Source organism: Varanus komodoensis, unplaced genomic scaffold, assembly GCF_004798865.1.
Source record: "Varanus komodoensis strain SLA01 unplaced genomic scaffold, ASM479886v1 scaffold1, whole genome shotgun sequence".
In the NCBI taxonomy this organism is placed as follows: Eukaryota; Metazoa; Chordata; class Lepidosauria; order Squamata; family Varanidae; genus Varanus; species Varanus komodoensis.
In genome coordinates this window covers 130,677,850-130,701,353 of record NW_025335268.1, presented here as the reverse complement: position 1 = coordinate 130,701,353, position 23,504 = coordinate 130,677,850, and the positions used below count along the sequence as shown (strand labels likewise).

At 40.4% G+C, this 23,504-nt stretch overlaps 1 protein-coding gene across 7 annotated transcripts in view; it reads right to left on the bottom strand.

Annotated features, from left to right (window-relative positions):
* The window catches only part of SRGAP2 (SLIT-ROBO Rho GTPase activating protein 2), a 200,730-nt gene that overhangs the window by 57,464 nt on the left and 119,762 nt on the right, over window positions 1-23,504 (bottom strand). For 6 of the 7 annotated variants that reach the window (XM_044446203.1, XM_044446238.1, XM_044446256.1 and 3 more), the window contains 5 exons: window positions 16,892-17,107; window positions 15,689-15,817; window positions 8,316-8,540; window positions 4,135-4,236; window positions 1,049-1,246 (listed from right to left, as the gene is read on the bottom strand). In XM_044446203.1, the coding sequence (XP_044302138.1) occupies window positions 1,049-1,246; window positions 4,135-4,236; window positions 8,316-8,540; window positions 15,689-15,817; window positions 16,892-17,107 (870 nt within the window). The remainder of the gene's footprint in view (window positions 1-1,048; window positions 1,247-4,134; window positions 4,237-8,315; window positions 8,541-15,688; window positions 15,818-16,891; window positions 17,108-23,504) is intronic. The other variant, XM_044446211.1, reaches the window with a different exon arrangement.

Here is a 23,504-nt window from a genome sequence, read left to right as displayed (position 1 = left end):
GTGCTATCTCTCCATTCCTATGGTATGTCTGGCTATCATTTCCATCCACCTAGAGTAACCCTCCTCATTCCTTAGACATTTCCAGGCCTTGATATGATACTGTAGAGTTGCTGACATTCCAGAACTCCTTCATCTTTGTTGTCTGAACTCCCATTCCCAGTGAAACTATAAACTGGTCAAGCATGTTCTGACACCTTTTTCCTGTGTGCATGCACAACAACATTCTCCAATGAACCTATCGCTAAACCAGACCAAACTAAACCACCCTGCCCACCAAAGTAGCATAGATAGCATATAGCAATTTTCATAAGTTACACCCACCTTTTTAAGAGAAGTAAAATTATTTTAAATATCACAATATCCATTTTAGAAAAGTGAGTCAAAGAACAATGAGAAAACACCTTCTGCAAACATGCCCTGCTCCAGTGAAGTACATGTGCAGCCCTTTCTTCAAATCTAAAATTCCACCAATCAGTTGTTTAGAGGGGAAAGAGGAACTGGGGCCAAGGGTCTAAAGCCACACACATCCTTCTTACTCTCCTGAATAGCTTTCACTTTTGGAAAAGGGCTCCATGTGCTCTGGCTGTGGCATTAGAGAAAGAAGCTTCACACACCACACCCAAGTACACATGCACTTCTCTATCCTGCTAATTCATTTGCTGGATGCTGCTTCTGTGTGCCTTGTGCTCTTGCCTGAATTGGTACATTCAGTTCTAACCTTTCTTGTACAGCACCTTAGAAGGGTTTACCCTAAAAAATGGCATATAAGTTTTTAAAAATGTTTGTTTCTGGTTTTGTTGCAAGAGATTAACATGGCTACCCCTCTGGAAAATGGTGTTTACATACCAGCAGTTTTTAATAAGGCACTTGGGCTTTGAGGTGAGTGGGAGATCAGACAGACATTGATCCTTTGGGTAGGCCATTCTCATTATTCACTACAAGAGTGATCCTGACAGCTTGTTAGCCTGAACTGTGTGTGACACATGCAGGTCTCTAGCTCCAACATGTATCTGTTTGTTAGAAGTGCATTGAAAGTCAAGACTCTTACTGTGAAGTAGAATTGCTCTGTCTCCTGCTGATTGGCCCTTCTTTTTGCAATGCTTGGTTTGCTCATGAAGGTTTCGGAGACTGTTGATTTTACGGACTCCATGGAATTGCTATACTGGAAGCAATCGGAGACATCAAAATCTTCAATGGTGACAATATCTTGGATAGTCTGCAGTGTGGCTTCCATTGTTTTCTTAACCTGAGAGAGCATGAGAAGATATAAATAAATAGAAAAAAGCGTAAGTTTGCTGCATTGCTGGATTCCACAACAGTTGCTGCTGCAACTCCATCTACAGTTCTGAGGTACAAGTCCATGTAAACAGATGGCTGGTGGTATTTATTTAAAGCTTTTATATCCCGCCCTTCACAATGTCTCAGGGTGGTGATACAATAAAATAATTAAGATACAGCTTCAGAAACTACAATGAATAAAATCCAATCTTAAAATGCTATTAACATCTAAAATAGTGGAAAAATAAAAAAGGTTTGGCCTGGCACCAAAATGAAAAAAGCGTCAGACTGCAGCTTTGATCCTATGAGCATTTATTTGGGAGTTAGCCAAAGGGCAAATTATGTATTACACTGCAGTTCCTGAGTATATTGTAGTCATGACTGTCCCTTCTCCAGTCCAATGCTTTCTTGAGAAAAGTCAACCTGCACTGCAGGATTAATGGGAAAGAAGTGGCCAGATGCTTTCCTCCTGAATCTTTCTTTGTCAGTATCCTGAACCCCTGTTTACTTCACCAGAACACTAGATACGGATTCAGAACACTGTCAGGGAAAAGGTAGTTCACCAAGGTAATGCAGCGGAACATGTAGTTTTCCCTCCAGTGGGATTTATTTCTGAGTGAACATAAATATTATTAGTGCCATGTTGCTGTACCAAGTCCAGTAAAAAGGGAAAGCTACTTCACTGCCTTGGAAGGAATGTGGAAAATAGTGACATGGGGTGGGGAGAGAAGAATGGAATGTGTCAGTTATTTGCTAATTCAACAGCTAGCCAGAGGGGAGCCATGCACAATTTGGAAGGTTCCTGTTGGAAAAATAAGCCATTCTGCCTCTTTCTTCCTTGCATGAAAGCTGCACACACTGAACTGACAGTTTTAACCAATGTGGCATGCAATTAAGTGCATGTTGATGCCACTTCACTCATTACATTTTCTTAAGTGAAGTTAATTTCTTACTAGGAATGTCATGTGCACCATAGACCGTTTCACCACAAAGTAGAACAAAAGTGAATGTTACTACTTAGTTATTATGTTAAAGCAACTTAAAGCCTTTTTATTTGTAAAATTTGTATCTCTTGCTCCTGTTTCATAATGAAGTGTTCAAGTCAATAAAAGCCAATCATTAGACTATGACAGATCTTGATCCACAGATTGCATAGCAGATGCTCCCTTAATCCAATTTGATTTAACAATCAAATTTCCCCTTTTCCTTTCCAAATGCCACACAAGATGCAGGACCATGGCAAATCAAACTACATGTCTTATTAGCAAGTGTAGCTTCAACCATGTTGCCAATTAAGGTGGGGATGGTATAGCAAGTTTACAAGCATTCTTCTCCTGGCACATGGAAACATGTGGCTATTCAAAAGCCATTGGCCCTGAATTGTACTGTCAGTTTATAAACGTGTATAGGCCACTGAACAGCCATACAGCAGGAATTTTAAAAATCACACCTGTGTTGAAGCCCTTATTTTTTATTCATTATGTTTATATCCTACCTTTGTTCCTTCAAGGAACTCAAGCAGCCTTTTAAAATGAAAGGGGACAAGGAAAGCAGTAGAGCCCAGGATAAAGTACTAGGGTCCTAGTACCAGTAAAGAGAGACCTTGCACTGATACTTGGGATGAACTCATCCTTCAACAGCACATCCCAGGTGCTATGAAAAGCATTGGTTTTCTTTTCTTCTGCACATCAATATAGCAGATTAGGGTTTGCCACAGGATACAATTTAACCGTTGCTACATGCATTACTTGAGTGGGTGAATCTCATTGTGGAATTTGATGTCCACTGACAGAGGAAAATGCTTGTTTTACTCTGGAGATATTTTTACTCTGGAGATATGGAGATCCAAACACTGGAGATATTTTTACATTACAATAACAGTATTAGAATTGTTATTGTAATATATGCAACACGTATTACGTACTGGCTAATTTGGGGTTGTTAAAGGGTTAAATGTTAAATAACCCAGAATTTTCCACGTCTGGATGTACCAATCACAGTGCACAAATGAGGTATACGCCAGGGGTGTTTAGGAAAGCAGAAGTAGGTAGGAACCAGCACACCCACAGCCAACCTGTACGTTATCTTTGGGATGTTTGATCATGTAAACCAGGTCACAGTTACAAAACTATCAGTAAAGAACCTAAAACTCTCCCCACATGTTTTGTCATTTTAAGTACAAGCTAAACAAATATCCTTTTCAGATTGCAATCTGGAATTTTAGACAGTTTTTCAATGTTTGAGAATCAAGTACACTCCCCATTGCCACATCTACCCAAACCTCCTGTTTGTAACCTATTACAACTCCTACTTAAGAAAGAATAAGGACTTGTTTCTTGCAATATAAAATAGTACATTTCTGCTTCACAGGAGTCCCAATATTTGATTCTTTTTTTACAAATCAGCTGTTATTCCAAATACAAACAGTAACACCAGGGCGGTTCTGAAGAATATACAGCATATCTTTCAGGTCCTCTGCTAAAAGCACAAATGATCTCAATTACATCATGTAGAAAATACGCCATTTCAATTAATATTAAAGTCTAAAGTGAAATAAATTCAAGACATTGAAAAGTAACACTAAATATGTATCTATTTTTTTTTCTATTTGGGTGTAGCTGTCCAGAAGTGATTGACATCAGGAAATTAATGGGATTTGTTTGGCCTTAGAAACTTGTCTTTGAAATGAAGTGTATAGATACAGAAGATAATACTTTCACCTGTCCTTCCTCTTCCCAGTTTACCGTCTAGACCATGGAAATAGCAGAATGATGAAGGAAGCTGAAACAAAAACAGTGGGGAAAGAGAGATATTGCCACAGATTTGCTGAGAGCTGTAGAGTTTTTGTTAGCTTACCTCTTCATTTTCAATCTTCAGTGTAGATAGCCTAGACTGCAGCTGCTGACATCTCTGCACCAACTCATTCTGAACTGGCTGCTGGGCACACAGCTGGGAGACCTGCATAAGAAATGGCATTTTGGTTTGGTCAGCTTTATATTAAAATTCTGCACCAGGGTTGTGAGCTGGTCCCCTGAACAATGGAACAATTACTAGACTGGGATAAGTAATAACAAAAGAAATACATGAATTTTGCAAATACTATGCACAATCATAAAACAAATTTGATAGGCACTAAATTAAAAGCAAACAACTTACTTCCATTGTAAGGTAAATCCATATTGATAAATGGTGAAATCTTACTATCCTGAACTTGTATGCAGAATCTGGTAAACAAAGGGTGTAACTACATGTGGCCAATTCTTTTAATAGACTTCTTAAAGAAATGCAATGTTTGAAGATGCAGTTGGAGGGCGGAGACTGGTGTGGGAAGAGGGATTTCCTCTTGGGCTATTTTCCCAGTGAAAGTTATCTCCCACCAGTGAAGAAAAAAGGAGAAGGCACTTTCTTTCAGCACAAAAACATCCCAGGGAAAAAGGGAACCAAAACCCCTCACTCCTTGTATCCGGTTCTCCCTTCAAATAGCAACCACAGCAGCTGTTTAAAAACAAACAAACAGAAAAACTTGTCCCTAAAACAAACCATGGGACTACACAGAACATTAAGATCTGCCCAAATGTATGATGCAGTTTGAAAGAAAGCTGCCAACCAGATTAATGGTACTACAAAAGTATATAATATCCTTTAATGCATTTTAAGAAAACACATGAGACAAGAACTTCTTCACTCAGACAAAAAAAGAGAGGGTTTGACAAAGTCAATTTCCTTCCTTATACATAGGCTGGGTTTGGATGATCAAAGGGACAGATACAAACAAGTTTGTACATCCGCAAAACCTATTTGTGTTGCCCTTTGTGAGAAGCATGTTTAAGCTACAGAGTTTTCAGTTAGCTGCAGTTTCCTATTTCATGTGAACTTGGAAATTATACTGACAAGGTTTTGAACAAACCAGTATTTTAAAACAACTTCAAGCTGTGGCTTGAAAAAAAGAAGGAAAGGACCTCTTGGTTGTGGTGCCCCGTCCGTGCAAGCAGCTTCCCAGAAAGGTGTGCCTGGTTCTGACTCTTTACGCAATTTGGTGCCAGGCTAAAACCTTTTTATCTTCCCTGTATTTTCATTGTTAAATATAATTATACTATTTTATACTGGTTTTTATTTATATTGTCATTAGTGCTACTGAGACTTAACTATTACGTTGGTGATGTTTACTGTTTATTATGTATGCATTAACTGCTGTTTGTTATCTATTTAATTTGGTTGGATACTGCTGGTATCATATTTGATACCAAGTTTATTTACATTATGTAAAGTTTTTATGTGGTTTTTCTTGCTGTACACTGTCCATAGAACTTGTGGTTGTTTGAATGGTATATAAAAGTTTTTTAAAAAATCTGGCATCAGATAAGATTCAAGAAATAGTATTTTCAATATTCTGAAACAACAGGGAGGCACTCTGGCAGAAGTGGAAGTACTTCCTTACCTAACTCTGATTTACACTGGAATTAGATTCTCAGATAGAGCCACAGGTATGCATCAGCACATTTAAGAGCATTTAGAGGCACATAAGGCAAGAATACTTCCAAAGGACCAAGCTGAGCTTCATCTATAGTTGGGGATCTCCTTATACTGATACCACTTTCATTAACTGCTGAGTACGTATGAAAAAGCTCATGACACACAGAGACACCAGGTATGAAGCAGCTCTACATTCTGCTGCTTCCAGTGAAACAAAACCAGTTCTCATATAGGCATGATAGGTTAAGCAGCTGTGATGATCAGCCAGTATATAGATACTTGTTGTTTTTCTTTGGCCTAACTTCCCACCACTTGAACATGTTATTACAAGGACAGGAGTACATTATTAATCCTGAGAATATGAATATGTAATGAAAGAAACACGTACTCATTACTGTGGCCTGTTCAAATGTGAAGACAGCTGAGAATTCCTCATGTATCAGGTGAAAACGGAGACACTAAATGCTAATGACTGTTTCATTGTCTTTGTCAGAATTCACTAATACAGTTCCATAATTTGGGGCATTTATATGATGCATTTTGGATCATCCATTATTTTATAACACATCTATTATGCCAGCAGAACTTATAAGGAATAGGATACAACGGTGCAGCCCAGACCTTCCAGTGAGTCTGTAGCACCGAGACATTTTATCTTCTTAGTGCAAAAACACAGATTGATAATTACAACAATTTAACTATATCGTGTGAACTATGTTCTCTCTGTGGACAGACAGGAAAGAAGCCTAGGAAGTGAATTAAGTAATACTTCCATTCTGAGGACAATTACATTTAATAACGGCATGAATCAAAAGAGAAATTGAGTTCCTTTAAAGGACATTATACTGATCTGCATGGGATCTAAAAGCACTTGCTTCTTTTATAACATGCACTTTAATACATCACAGCTGTGTGCAAAAGCAGAGAGAATTCCACATATCAGAGCACTGCAAACAGAACTAATGCAAAGCATCTGTGATGATGTTTCCTTCATCTAGTGTATCTGGACCACTGGGACTAGATATAGTGGGTAAAAGAAATATGCAATAAATACCAGAGAATATGCAATAAAATACCACACTTCAGGATTTTTTCCCACTCACCATCCAGCAATCATAAATGTCAGCCTTACAAGGGATCTTGTAATATAGGAAGCTTTCATAGGTGGAGGGGAAACGCAAGAATTCACCATTCTATGTTGGTACCAGTGATTGGTTATACAGGTGATATAACTGCTTACAGCATTCTCTAGGAAAGGCCTTTTAATGCCATTAGGGATGGAGTAACAATCTGATATGCAGATGTGAGAAAAAATCTTGAGAAACAAGAGACTAATTGAACAGGCTGGGATGTGACATACTGCTTATCGATCTTTGTATTCGAGAGGTCCTGGATTAGCATTTATTTACATATCCCAGGATTTCCTCAGCAGAGAACACCGTGAGGGGACTGAATCACAAGGTCACCAAATATGGTCATACCAATTCTATCTTTGATCATCAAGAAGAGAGGATTCTGTTAAGCAACTGTGTGCACAAGGAAGCAGACCAACCTGCAACATTTGCGTTACAGGGGCATTCTACCTCCACAGCAGGGGTTTATGCTTGGGAGTGTCCATAGCAAACACATCTTTGGAGGAAATCAACCTGCTAGAAACTAGAGAATATAGCTAAATGTAGATAGAAAAACCAATGAATAAGAGCAAAAAACAGAAGAACCCTAAATAAAATAATGCCACATAGGAGAAAAGTTTGCAATTTTGGGATTTCCTCAGATAGCAGCTACACAGCCTGATACACTGTGAACAATGCCTGTGCTTTTTTGCTTAATAGTTAAATTCTTTTAACTATCTGACATGGTGTCTAGATAAATCTCTCTATGTAATAGACTACTTCCCAAAGATTTTATCCTCCTGTCCCTAAAGGATGAATCAAATGTATCACTTCTTTTCTAAGAGGTAGCAATGTGAAGATCATAGAAGAGAAGCACCTCAACATCTGGGCATTGCTTCCCTCGCCAATCTCACTCATTAAGAGATGTGCTGTGGAAAGTGTGGAACTGAGACATTCTTCAGCCAGGAAGCCAAAAACATGGCAGGTGGTGGGTACACAGAACCCAGTCCATGCACTGACTCGATGCAAGGGAAGGCTATGCGATGGAGGGTCGTGGCCTGATCGCACTGTCATTGCTGCACACCTTTGCTACACTCCACTTGCTACACGGTCTGTTCAACGTCCATCGTATGTATGGAAGACTCCTCCACAAGGACATACCCAGACAGGCCAGGGAACCTCCTCATCAGCAGGAACGTTCACAAGTCTGTATGCGGAAAGCAGCTTTCAAACCAACTTCGAATGGACACTGTCAGAAGAGCACGGGAGCAACGCATGAAGATACTCAGGGTTAGCCTGTGCGGCCCCATGATCACCAACATGCAGTCATTCAGTGCAGGGAGGCAATTATGTGCTCCTCCTTATAAAATCAAGACAACAATTTATTTCTTCAAAGTATGACTGGAATGTTAATTCCCATTGATGGATATGAGTAAGGAAGAAAAAACTAACCATGTCACCCATGTGGGGCTGGAATTCAAACTTCATGGGTGGGCAGAAGACACTGTTGCACATCTCCATGAGGCGCTGCTTGTCACTATTGGCATCCAGGTTCTCCACAGCATTCTCAATGGCATCCAGGCCCTCGTGCTTCGATTGTTCTAGGTTCAGCTCTGCTGACAAGAATGTCCTGAGTGCCCTGCCAAGGCTGGCATGATATCCTAGGTCACAGCACTGCTGAAAAAACAAGGAAACGAAGGACACCTGAAAATCAAGAAACTTCACAGAAGCTGAAGAGGAGCACAGTATATTTCTGACTGGTACCATTCTACATACTTCTTAGCTCCCTGGTGATCAGTCCTGACTGCCAGTTAGTTATGCTCTCTTAGAGAAGGGTCCCGCCACTTGATGTCAATGCCACAAAGACTCAGGACAGTATCCCAAGTCCTCACAAGTTTTATTTTATTTATTTATTTATTAAAACATTTCTATGCCGCCCCTTGCCGAAGCCTCGGGGCGGCTCACAATACAAAATAAAATACAATAAAATACAAAAATAACAGTACAAAATTAACAATATAAAATAAATAACAATATAAAAGAAGTCATCTTTTTTTATATAAAAGAAGTTGTCTTCCAAGCATCACATTATATGTGTGGAAGGGGACTTCGCTAAATGCCCCAGCAACAACATTGAGCCCCTTACATTGGTGGCTCACATGTTAACTGTAACATCTGCAGGGTTCCCATTGAGATGAAAGGTGTATCGAACAGTAGTCCTGCTTAAGTTAGATTAATATGGGATACAACTCTGTATGCATCCAATATTATTGAACTCACTTTTACAGACATCATGTTCAACATACAGTTCAGAGGGCAAGGGCAAGTGTGAACCAATGAGGTGTGTAACCAGCAAGTACTTTCTCCATGTTTAATCTAAACTGTGAAAACAACATCTGTGGAGGGTTTTCTGTATCTGATTATTGGTTGATGTAAAAAATGATCTAGGAGTTGGCAACTTCCTTCTCCTACATGAATCTGCATGCCGATTAAGATCCACTTCAAAGACTTTCCTTCTGTGGGCCCAACATCTTATATTAGGTAGGGATACAAGAGAAGGAATCTTATCTGTGAGGATGCCCAAACTTTCCAGTTTCTCCCTGGACATGTTTGCCTGGCAGCATCATTAACTTAGGTGCTAAATGGAGTCCATCCTGTTCTCCTGTGCCTTTAATAGAACTTTATGATATTTTGAGTCTTGTCTTCTCCTGGTTTTAACTGTTGGTGTTAGGATTGCTTTTATTTATCTGCTGCTTTTATTCTTTATTTTGCTTCTGTACCTTTTACTTTTTGCTTTTGTTGTATGTTGCCTTGGCACACTGTGAACTGTTTGTTGTACACTCTGTGAAAGGCAGGCTTAACAAGCTCTAAAGAGAACAAACAAATGGTAAAATATTTGGTCAGATTACTTTGCTGATAAGGGGAAAGAAAGTGAAGAAAATATTCGCATAGAAACATCAAAGTCAAATATTTGCTGAACTTTAGATCTTAGCATATTGTTAAGGAAAGCAAATCTGCTATCTAAGCCAACTTATATTACTTATGGGAAAGAAGCTCCTGTAATTACCAAATCAGAAATATTCTTGGTCCTTTTTCTTCTTTAAAGAAATCAGTGGACCAAAGTAAAAAATTGTTCCTCACTTGCTCACTTAAATTAATTAGGAAGGGAAGGGAAGGGAAGGTGGTGTAGTGGTTAAGAGCATGGGACTGGGACTCAGAGAATCCGGGTTTGAGTCCCCGCTCAGCCATGGAGCCAATTGGGTGACTTTGGGCCAGTCACAGACTCTCAGCCCAACCTACCTCACAGGGTTGTTGTTGTGGGGATAAGATGGAGGAGGAGGAGGATGTAAGCTGCCTTGAACCCTTTGCAGGAAAAAGGCAGCATATAAATCGAAAAATAAATAAATAAATAAGAGAAGATGAGCTAGGAAACCATCAAAAAGGAAGAAAAGCCCTTGTGCTTGGTGAACGCTCTGTGTCATAAGCTGATATCAATGGAATTGCCACCGCCTGCAAAATCATATGGAGCTCTAATAGGTGGCTGGCCAAAAGGAAGTGGAAAGGCAGAGAAATGGAAAGCCAAATAAAGCAGGCTCCCTTCCCTGTTTTTAAGGAGAGGCTTGTCATTGTCTGCTGCAACATGCCTGGGTACCATGCCAAAAGGCTGTGGCAGATGTGGAGTTCCTATGAAGCAGAAGCAGCCATTGACTTCATTGGAAGCAGACAATGAAAACATTAAATTCAATCAAGAAGCACAGAGACCAACACACAAAAAAGCTGCTTGATTGGCAATTTGCACATTCAGAAAATATTCCCACAAGTAAACAGCCATTCAAGCCATTGCAGCCGCCGCATTGAAATTCTGTGATCTGCACAATATGGTTGGACAGAAACCAGCTTCAGTAAGAATTAATGCCTAATTATGGGAGAGTTTAACTGAAATTTAGGGGAAACTAGTATCAGTGTTAACATGAAGTTTATTCTACTGAACTCCCAAGCCTTATGGATGGCTCCCTCTTGGAGGCAGTTGCCTATTTGAAAAAAACATGTTCCAAGCTCTTGGATTCATCTCATACAGACAGACTGAGGAAGGGGTGTGCGTGTGCGTGTGCATGTGCGTGAGAGAGAGAGAGAGAGAAAGAGAGAGAGAGAGAGAGAGAGAGAGAGAGCGCGCGAGCGCATGTATGTTTGTCTGCAAGTCTTGTTTATCTCCATTCATGGAACTGCAGAGCGAAATAGTCATTAATATTTTATCAGCCCTCTCCATAAGAAAGCAGGAAGATTAAATTAAGACAGCAGTATTTTCCATCTTTATAGTAACTGTTGGCAGAAAACACTTTTTCAGCACTCCTTCCCCATCCCTAACATTTTATAAATGTCCAAAATATCACATTTATAAGTATCTCAGTCTCACCGGCCTTTTTCTGGGTTATATAAATGTTTGATGGAAATGTTCTCTAAGGAAATCAATTTTTGATAAGAATTTAATGATAGCTCATCCAAATTCATTTCTCAGCATGACAGCTGATTAACCCTTCACCAGCTAAACAACTTTAAACAGAAACCTGGAAGGATACAGGGCAAGAAAATACTCTGCATTTCAAAGTTCAAAATGAATACTCCTTAGCTATCCGTTATAAGGAATACTTTCAAAGGTGGGAGACATAATGAGCCTGTTTGCACATCACAACAGCCTGCTGTAGTTTAATTTACCCATGGGAGTTGTCACATCATGTTGGGTGCCTGTGGACATCATTTTGGCATAGGCCCCACAGATGCCTGAGTTGCTCTGGTTGGTTGCATGGTGCAAACCTCAGCAGGAGAAGCTACCTGAGGCTCAAAGAACCCTAAAACAGTCCATTGGTCAATTAAGGGTTATCTAAACCTCAAACAAACCATGCTGCCTGGGTTCATACAATGTGGAAAGAAAACTGGCCACCATGCAAAAATGATGCCTCGCACAATGCGACAGACCCCATGGGTAAATTAGTCCAGGGAGGTCTTTTGTGGCACGCTAACCTGATCAGTGTGAATATACATAGAGCTATGGTCACAGCTAAAACACATAAGTTCCAGGAACAAATAAGTGAATTTTATTGTCTACTGGTCTACTCTACAGGTTCACTTGCTCTTTGCAGGTGAATACCTCCCACCCCGGGCAACCTGCCAAAAAAGAACGCTTGACAAAGATTTAAAAAATGCAACCACAGATGGGATAATGGTGATTTGGCTGTGGGAGAAAAAAACCTATTATGCACAAATCATCCTCTGTTGGGGTTAGAACTACAAAGATTCAGGAGACGCTGTGGGGATGGGAGAACAGTTAAGAACGAAGAGGCTGTTGCTCAGTGGTAGAGCATGTGTTTGGCATACAAAAGCTCCCCGATTTAATCCCTGGCAGGAAGGAACCCTGACCCAAACCCTGAAATATAATTTCACCATAATCTTTTTGCATCTGCACCCAGTTATCCCAAGGAGCCTTTTCAGATAATCAAAGGCATATTACATCCTAATAACATTCAGATTACTCAGTCGCCAGTTGATGAATCACATGCTGCAAATGAAAATGCTCTTATTCATGCTAGCATGGATGCAATGGTTAATATCCATCTTGTTGACACAGCTCTGGCCCCTGCTTCTCCAATTACAATGCGATTTTTAAAAAAGTATTCAGCCTGAAACCAGGATCCTTGAAAAAGTAATACCCGCCATGTTTGACTATGCCCTGCCTGGCTTAGAGGTGGCACTGGGCGAGGAGGATTGGCTGAGTGGGTAAAGATAGTGGTGAATACAGTAGGGTGTGACTCCAGCGTGCTTGCAAGAGATATGTATGTGCTTGTAAATGTATGGGGAGATGTATGATTAAAAAACCTAAAATTGCACTAGCAATTGCTGCTAATCCCTGGTCATTGGCTCAAAAGCCACTTCTGCACATATTTCACAATCTCATTTACTGTTTTACTTCCAACACAGAGGATAAAGGATTCTTTTCCCTTTAGAAATGCACCTTTTATAGGAATTTCTTTATTCTCAAAGTTAAACACAAATTTGATAAAACCACACAAATCTCTTTTCCTGCCTTAGGTTGTCTATACAGAGCAAGAATCCTTCTTAGCAGTTCTTTGCCTACTTCGAGAGAGGCTTGTGACACAAGCTTTATTAGCTATTTGGCAAGTGGGCTCTACTGCTGAGCCATCACCACTGTTCCCCTCAACACACCTGCCAGTTACTCATACCCATTTTTCCATTACTGCAGTATTTATTTAACAGAAGGGATTAACATCAGTCCAAAGAATTTCAGCAAATTCAAAGCCACCAGGGGATGTTTCAATCGAATGATTACATGAATACATCCCATTGTTCCTATTAACAATGAATCCAATATGCAGTGCTTTAAAAAAGTGTCTTTCTCTGGTAGGAGTGGGCTTTTGTAATTTATTTCTTTTTCATTTTGAGTGGATAGCTTCTGTAACAAGAGTAACAGCATGGAAAAGTGTGGTCAAGTGAGTCACCTTGAGATCAGACTTCAAGGGTTCCAGTTCAGTGGTACCGTGCACACTTCGCACCCAGATTGGGTACAGGTCCCAGCATCTCTAGGTAGACCCCTCTCTGAAATCTTAGGGAACAGCTGCCAGTCAGTTTTAGCAATACTGAACTAGATGGACCAACGGACTGTCTATGTTTCTGTGGCCAGCATTCCAGTCATGGCTTGATTCACCTCAACTCCATCACGTCTTAAGAATCACTATTCACATTGAGCAATCACTGGATGATCAAACATTATGTCAGAGTTAGTGTTCCATGACTTTGCCTATGAAAAGTGCCTGTACTTTTTCCAAATCTTTTTACAAAGTGTAGCACATCCCAAGAATGTTTTTTCAGACACCAGCCCCTTAGGATTCAATGGAATTTACTAGACGGTATGGCTAGGATTGCACCTAAAAGATGACTCCTTTATATAGTTCAAGATTGTAACAATCTAGGGACCTAGGAAAATAAAGTCCACTCGTGTTACATGGCTCTCTTAAAAACTTAGGAACAGAAGACACTATTGTACTGTTAAAAAACTAATGCTTTTGGCCTGGCAACTATATACACCGAGGCAGCTGATCCAGCAAAGCAGATTTAAGAGACATGGAGAGAAGAGCTTTTCTGTAAACTGGTGCTTATCTCAACTTCTGATGAACTTTCTGCATTGAACGTAGAGTTAAGGATTTGTTCACTTTCTGTGTCATTTAGGCACATGTGATGTATCATGTCGGAGACCATTTGATAAGAGTGCCAGGAGTATTCCACCTTATGTCTTACTAGGTCTCTTAACACGTAGACCTAGTCTTAGTTACACAAATCATTCACTGCATGGATCTAATTCAATTCCATGTCACTTTAAGACAATTCATCATTCATTAACATTCATCTGATAATCCAACAGTTTGGGATGTCCTCTAGAATGACTCAGATGAAAGAAGCTGTCCAAATCTCATGGATGTTTAAGGCAAACACAGACCATATTTTTCTTTAAATGTTATTTGCAATACCTTTGAAATGAATCAGATGCTAAGGTATAAAAGCAAAAGAGCAACAGAAAATACAAGGTATCAATACAGCATCATTTTATACTGTAATAGCAAAGCTACTTGCAAGAATTGACAGGTTTTCTAGTATTAATATGTTGGCAATTTAGAGCAAAACGGACTCCAATAAACACCTGAACTATGCAGAAGTGAGCATGACCTGTTTGATTTTATGACTGGCTGAATAACCAACAATGCAGAACAAGTAAAGAAGAGGGATGTATTTGCTTGTTTGGAGGACCCTTGTTTTCTTCTCCCTTAGCCAATTACCCTCAGGGCTCCCCAATGACTATTTTTAACCTTGATTACAGAAGCTATTACAGCTGTCATCAAGAAACAGAGAACAGCAGAATCCAGCTGCAATCACAGATTCTGCCCCAGGAAGCAGCTCAATACAGTCAATGCATCAGTCCTGCTGGATGGAGTAAGGTAGCCATGAAGCAGAAGCCAATGTTTTAGTTAATCAAGTTCTAAAAACACAGAAACATAAAAGCCTTTGATTTCTCCCCCAAAAAGTTAACTTTGTCACTGTGGTCCACATTTCTGTTTAACACCATTGCTGTGGCAAGTCTTCCACCACTTGGCAAGGGCAGCAAGAAGCTCCACTCTTCCCTCCAGGTTAGAGCTGGTGAGTGGGCAGGAACCATCCCCAGCAGTTGCCCCTGAACTATGAAAATATTCAAGTAAAGTTGAATGGGAGAGATGAAATTTGCTATTTTGGTATTCAAAGCATTCAGAGAATCTTTATCATTTAGGCGCAAACAAGCCAAACCTCTTTCTCTAGCTCTGAAAGGAATGGCTAAGGATGCATGCCTGGTTATAGAGACACTTTGGATGGTTCAGCTGCCTGGCACCAAAACAAGTTTTATATTTGTACCTTATTCTGAATAGAGGTGTAATATGAGGACAGAGACCAAACTCACCTCTGAGTGTGCATGGGATTGCTCTTCAATTCATGCATAGGATACTGAGGTAAAAATAAGCACTGATTGCACAGGAGGAAGAACACTATCTGGAAACCACAAATTTTGGCTTGACTAGGGAAGCTAGCCCAAATGTTTGGACCCCAGTCGACCAGTTCAGTGCTCATATACAATTTTGTCCAGCATGAGACACATGTAGGACACAGGCAGAAGAGCAACCAGCATCCTCCATGTATTTGTCACTGTAAGAGGTTAATGCAGGAGAAAGACATAATGAGGTTTGTAGCAGCCACATTCAATAGAGGCACCCAAAAAATGGTACACTTACATCAATGAGATCAGACAGGTCATGGATATAATACTTGAACACAGACGCATTGGTGGCCTCCAGAGCCAACAGATATTCATTTCTTGCCTTAATAGCTTTCAGTTTATTTTCTGTGTATTTTGCTTGGCGCTGGAAACAGAACAAAGAAAAAAAAGGAGTTTATTAAGAATGAAGAAGAAAAGGATAAATAAAGGATGTGTCGTAAGGAACAAACACACAGCATGGTCAAGGTAATTATTCTGTTACTTCATCCTTACATTCTTCCTCCTTCAGCCCGTGCTCTCTGAGATCTTCAATACATTTAGGCAAGATAATCTAGCCCAGGGATAGCAAATGACAGTCCATAACAACAGTACAAATTCAACCTGCCTAGTCATATAAGTCTGCTTGCTTGTTGAAAATCCCTACAAAGTGCTACCTGGCTCAGGAACTGGCACCAAATAATGACATAAGCAACAGGTACCAAGGAGCCATGCACAAATTTTCAGTCTCAAGTCAGCCAGCAAGATGCCAGTTGGAAGAAAATCCCTTCCTAACATAAAAACATCACTTTTCAATCAACCAACTAAAGGACAAATGTAAGCTACTAAAGGTTGCATCCAATGCATTGTATTCAGTCTAACATGTCCCCTTTATTTCAATGTAGTATTAAACTGGATACAACCCTGTGCATTCTACTTTTTCATTAATGGGAAGTGACTTTCCATCTATCCTTCATATTCAAAGAAAATCCAGAGCCATGTCTACATTCTTGAACCTGTTTTTCTTTTACCTGAACAAGTTATGTAGATCGTAGCATCAAAGTGTTTAATTCTAAGCTGGCATACTACATTTGATGCATCAGAGCCAGTTTACAGAACAAAACCACTGCTCTACTGGTTTACAAGGGATAAGGAAAAGCGAGTGTGATGCCAGTAGAAACCCTTGAGAGGCCATTCTTTTCACTGTATTTGGTTTCTCCATTCTCCTACTCAACCCCTTTTAATGGAAAATAGATTCAATGGTAAGTAAGGACTGCAAATGGAAGCTCTGAAATCCAGGTCGGTCCTGAGTCACTTAGATCTATAGTTTACCTATTACTTGATAGTCCACATAGGTATTTGCACTATGTGTTAGATCCATGAAGAACACCTCAGCATCCGCTTTGAAGGAAGAGAGCTTTGCAATTACCCAGGACTTAATCCCACCATGCTGCTCACACACCTTCTCTTTCATTTTCTCAATCTTTTTGACTGAACTCCGACGGACGTGTTTTTCTTCAAACTTGACACTGGAGGCTGAATCAGGGGACCGTGGGGTTTGCTTATCCTCTTGCTTTACAGATTTGCCAATTTGCTTTTCTTCCTGCTTCTCTGCCTCTTTCAGCTTGCTCTGAGCACTGATGCTGTCAGCATTGTACATGTGGTAGGTCTTCATCACCTACAAAAGGCAATCAACAGAAGTCAAGCACGACCTCATTATTTGCCCAGATGAAAAGGATTTTGCTCACAACAGCAAACATGCAAGCTACATAACTAATGCAATGCTTTACACCTCTTAATACCAACTAGCTCCGCTAGTCCATAAACATACTATTTTATCTGATTTGTGGAACTGCAGACTTCAAAGGATCATTGCTTATGCAGATTCCAGAACATGTGAAACAAGTTTAACTTGTGTGTAATGTGAAACAGCCTATTAGCTCAAAATTATAAAAGGCTTGAAGAAAATAGCAAGGTGGGAATATAAGCAAGATATGTATGCATATTTTACTTCTAGATGCAATCTGAAGAGGCAATCAACACTGGAACTAAGTTGATGAAAAGAATATATTTGGATTAGGACAAAAATGTTCAGTAAATATTATTAATCTTTTTTCCAGTTCAACAGGAGGCATGGCTTTTCTTTTTTATTATTAGTGAGGTGAAAAGTCATTCAGAAAACACCCATTCCTTCATGATTCCATCCCACTGACAGAATGCTAAATCTATCTGATCTAGGTGGTACAAGTTGCAGTATGCCACTTGCAGGATCCTTTGGACTGGCAACCTTCTGTAGTTTTGCTTTTTGAAGATAACCTTTTGTTTCCTTAGATGCCCCCTCCCCACAAAAGATGTTCTCTCCAGTGTCATTTTCTGAAAGAACACCAACTGCTACTTTTTTTCTTTGTGACCTCCTTGGCCACATGCTGAAGACAAGAGAATCATTTGTTTTGCTTTTACTCCTTACTTACATCTGGTAGCTTTTTATTTAGGAGAAGCCAAATATGCCAGAGATTGAAGATTTTTAATAAGGGCAGAATTCACTTTGGACCTCTATCATCATACACCAATAACATACATTAAAATTAACTGAAAATCATTTTGCTTGGCCTTTCCACAAATTGTATCAAGACAACTTTATACCAACATGTGAACTAGACATTTTTAAGAAGCTTTTGAGGTTCAAAAATACTCTTGTCCTAGGCCCCCAAGAAGTAGTTTAGATGTTCAAGTACTAACTGGCTTGCATACACTTGCTGCGGAGAGCAGATCTCTGCCCCAGTCATGAAACCCTGACACAAGCCAAACTCCTGCTTCTAGTCCATTCAGTTTTCAGGCACACTGCCACTGAGTCTTGCTTCACCTCAGTTTGAACTTGACTATAATTTTTGTTAAGTGGGATACATGCTTTTCTCCTCCTGTAGTGATTAAGCAATGCTTCTTGGTTACAGAAAGAAGCTGCAGTTAAAGTGCAAGCCCAGGCAGTATTAAAGCAAGAGTTTCTGAATAATTGAAATCCAACTTGGAGCTATCATATATAAACAGATTAAAAGGAAGCATTTAGAATTATAGTTGTAAGAGGACAGAGGAGTACTTTCTTCCTGTGCCTCCACCAATTGACGGAAAGAGACCTGGCACAATGGAGATCACTAAGATTCTGACTCCTAGCTGAGCAGATCAGAAGCAGCTGCCCCAGCTGTCTACAGGCTATTGGATGCAACCAAGCAAGCGTCTCGAAAGTGAGCAAACAGGAAGTGCTAACAGGAGTTTGGTGGCTAAGTTCAGTGGGGGAGGCCAAGGAGGAAGTCCCTAACTAGAAGAACTAGGGCGGTGGCTAGCCAACTCCAGATGTTCTTGGATGTAATGGACCATCTTGATCCATTTCAATTGGGATTCAGGGCTGGATGCAGAATGGAAACTGCATGGGTTGCCCTGTGGGATGACTTATGCTGGGAGAGAGATGGGGAAGTATGACCTGTTGGTTCTCCTGGACCTCTCAGCGGCTTTCCATACTATCAACATGGTATCCTTCTGGACAGGTTAGTTAAGTTGGAGAGTAGGAGGCACTGCTTTGCAGCAGTTCTGCTTCTACTTGGTTGGCTGTGTCCAGAAGGTGGTGCTGGGGGATTATTGCTCTGTGCCATAGCATTTATGTCATGGAGTTCTGCAGGGCTCAATTTTATCCCCCATACTCTTTAACATTTACATGAAACCGCTGGGTGAGATCATCAGATGGTGTGGGCTGAGTTGTCATGCTGATGACACTCAGTTCTACATTTTTCATTGGATGCAGGTGTGGCAGTAGATGTTCTGAATTGAGACCTGGCCTCAATAATGGCTAATAAACTGGTGGGGTGGGCATCTGTTCAGATGGGGTTGCACTCCCCATAAAGGACAGGGTTCACAGGTTGGGTGTACTCCTAGACCCTGAATTATCCCTGGAATTCCAGGTTGATTTGGTGGCCAGGAGCACTGTCTATCAGCTTAAGCTGATATATCAGCTGTGGTTGTATCTGGACAGACAGGATCTGACAACTAACCTCTCACCTGGATTATTGCAATGCGCTCTGTGTGGGGCTCCCCTTGAAGATGGTCTGGAAATTTCAATTGGTCCAAAATAGGGCAGCCAGATTGTTAATGAGGACTGGAAGATATGATCATATAAAGCCAGTCCTCTACCATCTCCACTGGCTCACAGTTGAGGTCTGGGCCCAATTCAAGGTGTTAACACTAGTGTTTGAAGCCCTGAATAGCTTATGGACGGAGTAGAACCTGCCTGGCACATCTGATGCCCTTCAGAAGGAGCCTCCTCCTCAGGAAATAAGGAGGTTGGCAACAAGAAGTTACTCAAGCATGGGACTTAGAGGGCAGCCTGCAGTGAAAGGACTATCAAGTCATCCTGTGCAACACTGAGCAAAAGACTAAAGGTCATTGATGTGATGGCAATGAAATAATACCAAGGTCTGCAAGAATAAAATGAGTGTTAGTTGTGGGGGACTCCGTGTTGAGTGGGATGGAAGCACATGTACGTCATGAAGACGTGCAGCCTTGTCAGGTATGTGTCTCCCTGGAGGACAAATTAGTGATGCAACTGAAGGATTGCCAAGGTTCATAAAGCCCACTGACATGTATCAGAAGGAAGGGATACATGTGGGAACAAACGACACTGCCAAGTGGAGCTTTCAAGAAACCATGTCAAACTTTGAAGCTTTCAGGAGGAAAGTAAAGGACTTTGGGGCCCAGATAGTTTTCTCTTCAGTCCTTCCAGTTCTGAAAAGAGGAACAGACAGGGAATGAAAAATACTTCAGGTGCTGACATGAGAGATCTGGATTCTATGCCTACCAGGGGTTAGGGCAGGACTGACACCAGAACTTTTCTGCATACCTTATAAGAATGTTTGAATCCTTGCACCATTGCAGGATTTTCCCTGCTTGTTCTTCCCCTCCCTCCAGATACCATCATACAAAACACTCTCTCCCTGCTGCTAGCAGTTCTGAAGAAGGGATGTCAGGATCAACGGGATGTGTGCATGTGTACTTGTGCGTACAACACTAACTTCCAAGGCAGCATCACATGTGACCACAGCGCCAAAAAGACTAGGTACCCCTACTGCTCCAGAGGACTGCTCAAGCATAACAGGGTCATAACTGAAATAAATGTTTAACACAAGAATTGCCAGTAGAAACCATCTTGGAGTGGGTCTGCCCAAATCAATTCACTTCCTTTTGAGATCATTTGCTCATTTCCAAAACAGAATCATCTAACATTTCCCATATAACCATGATACATTGCTCTTTACCTATATTATCTAGATTTCCAGTAACAATTAGAGAATGTAAGGATTTTACTGGGGGCGGGGGGGTTACCAGCAACAAATGCTTAAAAAACAAACCAAGATGAAGGTACTTCAGACTTCAAATGTCTGAGTCGTGAACTGAAAGTGGGTCACAGACTGTAAAGATGAGCTGTGCCAGAGATGGTTGCCTCCACCTTTTTCTTTGCTATTGATCACCACAGAAGAAGCTGTATTACAAAGGGAAAGGGCACCCACCATGAGGATTAAGAAATGTAAAGTTGCTGCCTGTCAGCACATGCAAGAACATCCACAGCTGACTCAAAAACAGGTGAACTGCACAATACGAAATGACAGGGCTGTATGAGGAGGGAGGCAGAAGAAAGCCAAAGAGAGGAGGAGAAAAATAAGCTGTCTCATGATTCAGGTTGTGGTTCAAGTTAAGTAGTTGACCTGGAAAGACAATGTTCTACTAGTTTAGAAGGTAGGCATAGCCCTGTTTTGGATAGATCCAGGTCCAGTTCATAGATATTCTTCTTACGTTGACATCTCATTGTTTTTCTACTAGCAACAACTCTACTATCTCTCATAGAAAAAGGGCAGCAAAGCAAGTTTCTTTCCCTTAAACAATGATGCAATTATATCACCGATTTTTAAGAACAATTGTTTAATCCCTGCCTTGACTTTATGGAAAAGATATCTTAGTTCTGCTATATTTGAAACTCCACAATGTCAATACTATTTTGGAAAGAAGTGCAATACTTTAAAAATAGTGACAATAAAAAAACTTGGCTGAATAATTATTGGGAACTTCCTGAACAAATTAAGTTACAAAAAGACACACAGTCAATTACAATGTGATATTCTACTTTGCACAAGCTGCCATTGGCATAATTTTGAGATACTAGAAAAGCTGTGCAAAGTTAAATTATTGTGCATCACAAAAATTATTATATTTTGCTCTTCTATTTGTCAGACCCTGGTATTGAAATATTGGACATGAGCAAGAGAATTGTACAACATTAGCTCAATGGCCTGTTCTCTCCTTTGGAACTTAAGTTCCCAGACATCACATTACTAATTGCTCTGAAACTTGAAGGCATTTCAAAAGTGAATAAATGACATACATAAGGAGTAGAGAACGTGTGGCCCTTCAGCTATTGTTGGACTACAACTCCCATAATGCCAACTAGAATGGCCAGTGGTAAAGGATAATGGGAACTTTCATCCAACAGTAGGAGGATCACACATTCCTCAATCCTTATGTACAGAAAACTGCCAGAATACAGCCTAAGATGAATTATTATTTGTTTGATAACCTTATTAAAGTTATGGTAAAAAACACAAACTGTGGCTTTGAAAGAAAAAGATCCTTTTTTGGAAGCAGAATCAGGCTTCTGAAATGCTCCCAGGGGTGCAATTCTGCTTGTAAACAAGGCATGCAGTCTTACATGGCTCCCACGTGCTGCTTATAAACAAAGCCCCCTGCAAATGTTACTGTGGCAAATGTAGCAGCTGCACTTCTGCAGCTGAGGAGGCATGTACCCTCCTGGCACACAGAGGTTGCTCACCCTTGCTTTAAGAGGAGCACGTGCACCTTTTCCGGTAAGGAGGATCCTCAATTAAATTAGGGTGTTTTATAAGCATGCAATGCAGAGAAAATGAAATTTAGCAGGTTTCATCATGATTGAAAGCATAGCTACTATTTCACTGGGATGAATACCTGCACTCACATATGCTATATGAGGAGGGGAAATGCTGAGACAAGGAATATTCCTGCATGAGATCTAAGACTTTTGATATAGTACATTTAGGGCTACTTTCAATTTCCAGTGCAGTTCTTCCTAAAAGGTTCATAAGTCTCAGTTACTCTTACTCCAAAGAGTGTGAAATATTATACTCAGCAAATAGATACTTAGCAGCCACTATCCACATTTGAAAATATCACTCCTCTTAAAATCCTCATAATCATCCCACTGCTGCTTAGCAATTACAGTGACCCAATAGCATTGAAGAAAAACAACGTATGCTCTCTTTCCTACAGGAACATGCTTGTGGATTTAGTAAGACTAACTATTGCCTTTTTCCAGGAAGCAAGATAAAAACCACAAGCAGGACGCGCCCTCCAGTCTCCTGCACAGCATCACCGCTATGTTGCCACACCAGCCTAGTGTTGAAAATGCTAAACATCTGTAGCTGAAATTGAGTTAAGTACTAAAAATTGCACTGTACCACACCGGACAGTAAATGCTGAAGTTTTAAAAGCCGATTCCATAGACTTGGCTATAATAAGGCATAACATCTATCCCTGTGAAACTTGCTGATTCATATCTGTTCCGCAAGATCGCTCTGTGCCTAGACAGTAGTGATTAATAACCTCCACTCCATGCCGGGGCGAATATGCTCTGGTCCCAAGAGCATCTTTGAAGAAATTCTTCACAGAGAATGGAGAGAAAAGACTTTGGCAGTGCAACAATCCTTGTTGACTAGGCAAAATCCAAGAGCAGAATAGCATTCTGAGATATAGTCCCCCAAGAAAAGATTTACAGGACTCCATTTCTAAAATAGAAACTATTTGGTCATGGTTGCTGGGCAAATAGATTTAATCAACACCAATCACAGCCCATTCAGCTAGGCAAAGGTACCCCAGAGCTCCATGGGAACTTCTCTGTTGTCTTCTTTGGTGCTCTTGCTACCTACATTGCTGAACGGTAAGACATAATGTAAGAATTGGAAGCTAGTAGAATAATGAAAGACGTGATGCAAAATCCTGGCTCCAAC